At 32.4% G+C, this 8,104-nt stretch overlaps 1 protein-coding gene across 1 annotated transcript; it reads left to right on the forward strand.

The window, feature by feature from the left end:
• Window positions 1–6,351: 6,351 nt before the first annotated feature.
• Window positions 6,352–7,289, forward strand: LOC114756104 (NAC domain-containing protein 104-like). The gene is made up of 3 exons (XM_028945022.1): window positions 6,352–6,528; window positions 6,636–6,931; window positions 7,059–7,289. The coding sequence occupies exons 1-3, from the start codon at window positions 6,366–6,368 to the stop codon at window positions 7,209–7,211; spliced, it is 612 nt and encodes a 203-aa protein (XP_028800855.1). The 5' UTR covers window positions 6,352–6,365; the 3' UTR covers window positions 7,212–7,289.
• Window positions 7,290–8,104: the final 815 nt, after the last annotated feature.

Raw genomic sequence — 8,104 nt, forward strand, 5'->3', positions numbered from 1 at the left:
AATCCCCACCCTGCGAAATGAAAACCAGCTATAATTATAAAGTTAAAGATACCACAATGCATAAAAACAGCTTTGGACATTATGGAACTTATTAGCATTATAAGATGGATAACTTAGCAAGTACAAGCTTAAAACTACTTCTCAAGAAAAGCACTCATGATCATCAACCATGTATCCTACACCATAAACAAGGATAATAGACTAAAGAAGGAGTCACTACAGAGCCATGATCAACTTCAACCACAACATGATGGGTAGCTCTACAATACAAGAGAATGATCTTAGAGGTAAAAAGAGTAAAAGATATAACTTCACATAGGAGATATCCCTCCGAAACCGATAGAAGAAAGAACCCTTGTAATGTAGGGGCAAACCTGTTTTTGGCCCAATTCCCTTCTCACCTAAACAGAGGAAAACTAGGTGAGAAATGGGGAACATGTACCATAAGTCATAAAATCTAAATGCATTAGCATGTCCAAGAGCTCCTTCAATTAGTCAGTTACTCAGTTATACTAAGGGTAAAAACCATCAAATTATTACCAGTACATAAAACACGAAAATTTTCTGCAGTTGCAGGGGCAACATCTTCGAACAGCTGAACGAACGAAAGAATTCATTAGGTTGCAAAATCCACAAAAACAAAAAACTTCATCATGTATCACAATAATTATTGTAATTCAAAAGTATTGGAAAGAAAACCAGTACCTCAAAAATCATCCTTCCAACGTACACCTTATCTACAGAGACATTCATATAAACCCGGGGATTCTTCTTCTTTGCCATTCTCTCTGGTTTTTTTGTTTGGAGTCAGAAATCAGGCCAACAACCACTGAAGTCACAGAAGTCAGCAAAGGGACATCAATTAATTATTGATATCAAGTAGTATTGCATAAGACGCTAATACGAGCACACATTATAACATGACTTTTTTATTCAGATTTCCATTCAACAATTGGAGCACAATGCTCACCGTGAAATTCTAACTGAAAGGAAAAAAACATATCGTATGCAACATTGCTATTGTCCCCACACACATTTTCTTGGACACTATTGGGTATAACGATCTCAAAATACTCTTCTTTTCCGCTTAATCTCAAATACATTCAATAAACATAAACTACAAAGACACAAAAAATACACAGAAAAGGTAAAAAAAGTAATTAGATGAAATAAAGGAAGAAAGAAAAGTGACAAAATTGGACTTGTAATATTAAAAGCAGAATGAGAGCTAATAATCAGAAGCAGGGGGCTGTATTCTGCAAAAACACTGTCAACATTAGGTTTACCAGTAAGCTAATAAAGCTTCGCGATCAGAGGGAATCAGGTAATCATGAGGTGTATATTAAATAAAAGTAAAAGGGGCGTAGAAAAACTCATTACATCAGAATGAAAGCAGAAGAACCGAGATTCAAGTGTCAAAGTTGTGTGGCATCGGAAACAGGGGGAAGGGGCGACGAGCTGAGGACCGTCGTCCGTCAAGCGTTGCGTCCGAGTGAAGGAGAGGAGAGCCCCCGAACTCGAGCCTCGCTGTGAGTAACTGAGTAAGGTGAGAGTCCAGAGAGTGGCGGAGAGGACGGTGCGAGCGCGACCTCGTAGGCGTCGAACAGAGAGGAGGCCGGAGGCACAGAGGCCGAGAGAGAGGCCAGGAGGACGGGCCGAGAGGGTCAGCGGGAGGAAGGGCGCGGGTTTTTGCCGTACAACTCTCGCTCACTCACCTTATTTGGGACTATTTAAAATTAAAAACAAATAAATTGTAATTTTACCATGATTTTTAATTTAACCCCTGATTTTTAGGTTAAAATTGCACTAGAAAAAACCTAAAAAATAAAATCATAAATAAAATTACAGGTTGCGGAAGATATGAAAATAGTCAAATTTGCTAGATATTATTAGATGCTGTAGAATACCATGACGACTGAGAAAAGATATTGATATCTCTTGATTTTGAAAAAAAATTATTAATTACATAAATGTCATGGTAAATAAATAATGTGGCGTGATTTTTTTGTCTCAATCCTCGTTCTCCTTTGAAACTCATCACTGGCGTATCAGAAACTTTTAAATCAAAGTCATGATCTAATTAACTCAAATTAAACATCATAGAAACTCATCTTACTCATTGCTTTTTGCAGAAAAAATCTTACTCAGTTCTGTCATATGCCTTGTTTACGTCTCACTTCATTGTAACTTCCCAATTTGTACCCTTCCTTTTATTTTTCAAATGATGAAAAGCTTCATGTGTAACTATTATATTATCTTGAATTAATCCTTCAGTAATAAAAGCCATTTGATGAGGAGAATTATTCATCAAACCTCTCTCAGCCTTAGTCATGATTATCTTTGAGCAATGATTTTGTACACTACATTGCATAATTAATTCAATGGATTTAGAAGGACTCACGCTCTTAGGTTTATCTACTTTTGGTTTAAAAGGGCCATGCTGGTCTTACTAATATCAGTAATATCAGCACAATCATGAAAACAAGCAAATCACCATTTGACAAAAACCTCATCTTTTAACTTCCTCCCAAGATGCTTATAGTCAAAAAGAGCAAAGAAATCATTAGGGCTAGGTGCTTTATCGGCCCTTATCTTAAAGATAGCCGAACACCCTTAACATAAATTACTGTCTGTTCTTAATATAATAGCTAATTGACTAATTTGAGTAGAATAAAAAAATAAGTTAAGTTAGTTTTTTGTAATAAATAGATTAATGTTGTCTTTTCTAAAATACCTTTAGTAATCACATGCATTTGTAAGAACTACCATTTGATAAAACATTTAACATATGCAACTACTATAAGAATTACTTAGTTAGTGAAAAATAGGTAAATATGAGAAACAAAATAGATTAGATTGTTATATTTAGAATAAAACTGAATATCAAATTAGCTCTTATATTAAAAATCAGAAAGAATATATGATAAGGCTTCATCAAAGTTCCTCTAAACAATTTAGAGGAAAATTATTTATATCTCCCGCATCATGTTATTTTAAAAAAGGTCTCTTTTATTTTGTGTTTCATAGCAACTCATAGGTTACTTAGTGAATATCCACATGACATTGCACAGTAACCCTGACTAACAGATTATGAGTATAGAGACAAATGCTCATAATTGACAAAATTATAAAGATCGATCGAATGAAAAGGAGAAAATTACAAGAATCTTACTAGAAATAAGATAAATAAGGACCAATGAATTAATTTTTCCACTTTTTAAAAAGACAAAATAAAAGAAAAGGACACAAGACTACATAACATTACGAACCTTGATTAGTGATAGGGATGAAAGTTAATAGCAAGGATTTCACAGTCGCTAGATGGGACACACATGACATAGCCCCAACAACAAATTAACGAAAAACATGGCTTTTATGAGGATAATATGTGGTCACTTCATCAAAAAATAGGTGGATAACATGCTTCCAATCTCTATTATTGATCTCGTGAACATTTAAAGATCGGTATGCTTCAGCTTTGGTAGGCATGTACTAAAAGATTTAAAGAATGTATTTTTTGTCTCTTGAGTAATCCTTAAGTATGTTTCACCAACTATTATCATTCATAAAAGTCTTCGCTTGTCAAATCCTTTGAATATTCGACATCTCTTTTCTTTTTTTAATCAATTACAAATGATTTATTTTGAGTTGGTTTTTATTAGTGAATTAATTTATATGGTGTAAATTTACCCAAGAGAATCTATTGCACTAATTAACTGCAATTATGCTTCTTCAATTGTCTGAATCCGACGTCAGAAGTCAATTTAGTATTTCACAAAATATAATTTTTATCATTATATTGGTGTTAATATAATTGTTGATTTAGGTCCTAATTAACAAGACTGTCCTTTCACCTTTTTCAGTCACTCCCAAATTTCATGCCATACACGTCAAGCATGCCGTTGCCGGGAAACAGGGTTTCCAACTTTAAGCTCTGTACTACATGGCCTGATGGAAGAAAGCTTGATGATGATGATCATAATAATAATAATAATAATAATAATAATAATAATAAAAGTTTGACCGATGTTATTGATGATCGATACTACTACTAATTTTTTGATTGTGCGCGCGGCAATTGTATAAAGAGGATAAAAATGTGAACAATTAATAAAAAACAATATATATAGTTTTGAACGTTTAATGTTAATTAATTAGCTTAAAGTTTTCTACAATATACTCCTCCGGTCCTTAATATAGGATCCAATTATTGAGTTGGTTTAGGTCCTAAATATAAGACTCATTTCTCATATTTATCAATTTTCTCTAAATTATCCCTATGGATACTCCCTCAACCATAATCAAGTAGAAGAGGAAAAGGGGTATTAAAACAGATGATTATGATATTTTAGGAAAAACGTGTCACATTTCTTATAATTAACTAACTTACCTAACTTCCTTAATCTAATCAAATTAGTTAAATGGGTCTTATATTAAGGACCAGAGGAGTACTACCTTTAATCCTAAATATAAGATCTAGTTAACTAAATTTAAGTAGATTACAAAAATTAGTTAATTATTTATAATAAATAAGTGTTATCTTCCTTAAAATACTTCTGCTAGTAGTGTATATTAACTAGAACTATCATTTGATGAAATATTTAATATGTACAAATATTATAAGGACCATCTTAAAAATAAATAAATAAATATGAGAGATAAAATTGATTGCGATCTTATACTTAGGATCATATTGAGTGTCAAACTAGCTCTTATATTAAAAATCGAAAGTAGTATATATTTTTGCAATTCATTTTTTAATAGAATTTTTTAAAATTGTCATAAATTAAAGTTAATTTTTGGTTCTAAATATATGTTTCCTAAATCACATTGATTTAACTCTTCCTTGTAATATAAACCTTTCCAATATACATAATAAGTAAATTTTAATTCCCATGCGCGCATACAGGCAACATGTAATTCAATAAATATACCAGTAAATTCATTCCAGTTAGAATTTGATTTGTGTATTGCTATTATTAAGTTTAAGGTAAACTGTGTTTATGAATTATATATTGTGAAATATAGGATGATTCTCTAAATTTTTTATATTTTAAATTGGTGATATTCATAACTCTAAAAGAATATATTTGAAGTACTGAAAAAAAAAATCATATTATCTTTTGAAAAAAAATAAAATTCGTTAATGAATGGGGTCAAACATTAGTTTAATATATGATGGAAGCTTTACGTCCACCAACATATACAAGAAAACAAGAACAATCCTAATATTTCGCTCAATTCCACGGCCACTTTTTCAATCCGAAGAGGCCAAGTTTGCATAGTGCTCCTATTAGTTTCAATTCTTAATATATCGTATATTTTGTAGTGCAATTTTACACTATAAAATAAGTTTTATATTAAAAATTAGAGAAAATAAATTGATCCAAATTCACATATAATCTCATGAAATTGTGATTGAGTAGTGGCAAAAATTGTTGATATAATAACACCATGACAAACATCTCAAAACGAGTCTTTCTTAGTTTTAACCCTAATTGTAACCCCTCCTTAATGCCTCCTCCCAAACATGGCCCAAAATCGTAAAAGTAAAAGAGCGTAGAGTAACTGAATAAAACAAAAGGTCATCATATATTTGTCTAATTCTTTTTAAAAAATGAACAAACTACGATAATTGCTCATTATTACGAAGGATACACAGATGGGTACACTCCTAAAGGCGGGTCCCCCGGGCTCAATTGGTCCCTGACCAAACCAACCCCCTTCTAGGTGCCACGTGTACGACAGCAAGCGGGTGATGTCAGCATGAAGTGTGATGTGATGATCTCTCACTCTATCAATTTTCTTTTGGTAGAACATTCCGAGCTCCGAAAAATAAATATAATTACAAAAAATTTGTTCTTATATGAGTATATATAAGTATATGTTGCTCAATTGTTGTAATATTTTTTAGTATTATATTCTTTCTTTAAAACCTTCTATTACCTCAGGTCTTAATTATAAAATCCTTTTTCTAGACTATAAATAGAGTCTTATACTTAGGACAGGAAGTAGTAGTAATTATTTTCCCTTTTTGTTTATTCTTTTTTTCAAAATTAAATTAATCCTTCCTTATTTTCATGAAAACAAATTATGAACTCAATGCGTAACCTCTTCGCACATGTCTTTGCTGTATCACCATCTTCCTATCCAATCAAAGACATTTTTAATATTTTCTTTTCAGAATAATTTTGTACCAACATGTGATCAACACCTATATATATAATATATTTCCTCTCCTTCTTACCCTCTCCCTTTCTATAAATACCATTGCTTACAAACCAAAAACTTGACACTACTATCTCCATCCTCTTCATCGATCATCGTCGATTTTTGCAGCTTAATTCTGTGATCTCTCTTCATCAATGGCAGATAACACAGTGAATCTTCCTCCTGGATTTAGATTCTATCCAACTGATGAAGAACTGATCGTTCATTTCCTTCACAGGAAAGCTTCGCTCCTACCTTGCCATCCTGATGTCATCCCTGACCTTGAGCTCTATCCCTACGATCCATGGGACCTCCAAGGTATAGAAGTATAACTGCTTTTTCCTTCAGTTCTTCGTCCTTTTCGATCTTTTTCTTTAATTCAAAGGAAGAATCTCGTCAGAACAAAGTTTGTGTACTGTTTGTAGGGAAGGCTCTAGGGGAGGGAAACCAATGGTATTACTATAGCAGGAGGACTCAGAATAGGGTTACAGTGAATGGGTATTGGAAAGCAATGGGAATGGAAGAGGCAGTAATTGCAGCAAGCAGTAATAAGAGAGTTGGAATGAAGAAATATTTTGTGTTTTTTGAAGGAGAACATCCCAATTCCGGCATTAAAACCAACTGGGTAATGCAAGAGTATCGTCTTTCAGATTCTTCTTCTTCCTCCTCTAGCAGATCGCCATCGTCATCGTCCTCAAGAAGAAAATCTCAACCAAAACCAGTGAGTGTGTAGATATATATATATGTATACTTATAGTTATATAACAGTACGCGGGGGTTTTACTGATTGAACTCGATCTATATAGTACTTTTCCCTGATGCTTTATCTTTTGTTTGATTGTGAGCAGGATTACAGAAAGTGGGTGATTTGTCGAGTTTATGAACGGGATAATGATGATGACGATGAAGATGGTGGTGATAATGGAATAGAACTGTCTTGTTTGGATGAAGTGTTCTTGTCAATGGATGATCTTGAAGAAATAAGCTTACCAGTTAGTTAGCATGCAAGAACTGAATCTATGTGTACTGATTACTTCTTTGCAAAATTTCATTACAAATTTCAGGACAAGAGAGACAAAGGGGGAGATTAAATCTCATTCCATATCAGCTTTTCTCCTAACCTTGATCCTCTGTTAGCTTTAATTGTAATTATAACATAACTCACATGTATCTTTCGAGATATGAATTTTCTTCATAGTTTCTCTCAATACATATCTTCATATAAATATAATCACATGCTTACATTTAACTAATTATTCATTGTCAATTACCTTGTAACTTAGTGGCGTGAGAGTTTCCTGTAAGTAAGAACTTATTAGTTTGATCCGGTTTATAATCTTAAACACCTTAACAAAATTTTTATGCTCATATATATTATCTAGCCATGTAAATTATATTAACCAAATGGTACTGCTCTAGTGTTTTTGTTTTATTAGAACCAAGAAAAATCTTAAATCCTATTAATTCTGTATTAAATTTTAATAATTTTTCAACTTTATCCTTTTTTAACATTTGTACTTTATAAGAAAATAATAGTTTACAGAATAATAAAGTAAGCATAAAATTATACATCTACATAATAAATTTAATGAGGTGACTTTTATATATATTAACAACACAGATATTCTCTTTGTGCTTTATAAATAAGATGAAATGTGTAATTTGTTGTGATTAATTATTAAAAGATCACAATATGTAGGCAGCTAGGTGCCATTGGTAGATGGGATAGGTTGTGGTAGCTAAATGATCTCAAGAAAGAACCCATGAAGTGGGGCACTACGTGGGATTCAGAGCCAAACAATGTGCTCTTTTTTATGTCCTTATGCTTTTGACACAGATCCATTTCACTACCCACACACACAATCACTTCAAAAATTTTATTCTCCTAGTTTTT

This window comes from Neltuma alba, unplaced genomic scaffold, assembly GCF_004799145.2.
Source record: "Neltuma alba isolate B1F8T4 unplaced genomic scaffold, ASM479914v2 tig00010372_pilon, whole genome shotgun sequence".
Taxonomy (NCBI): Eukaryota; Viridiplantae; Streptophyta; class Magnoliopsida; order Fabales; family Fabaceae; genus Neltuma; species Neltuma alba.

What these genes read in the sequence shown, in the direction of transcription:
- LOC114756104 (XM_028945022.1), top strand. Translation starts at nt 6,366, where the DNA reads ATGGCAGATAACACAGTGAATCTTCCTCCTGGATTTAGATTCTATCCA. An exon ending in CGATCCATGGGACCTCCAAG is followed by an intron (nt 6,529 to 6,635) that starts GTATAGAAGTAT and finishes TACTGTTTGTAG; the next exon opens with GGAAGGCTCTAGGGGAGGGA. An exon ending in GAAAATCTCAACCAAAACCA is followed by an intron (nt 6,932 to 7,058) that starts GTGAGTGTGTAG and finishes GATTGTGAGCAG; the next exon opens with GATTACAGAAAGTGGGTGAT.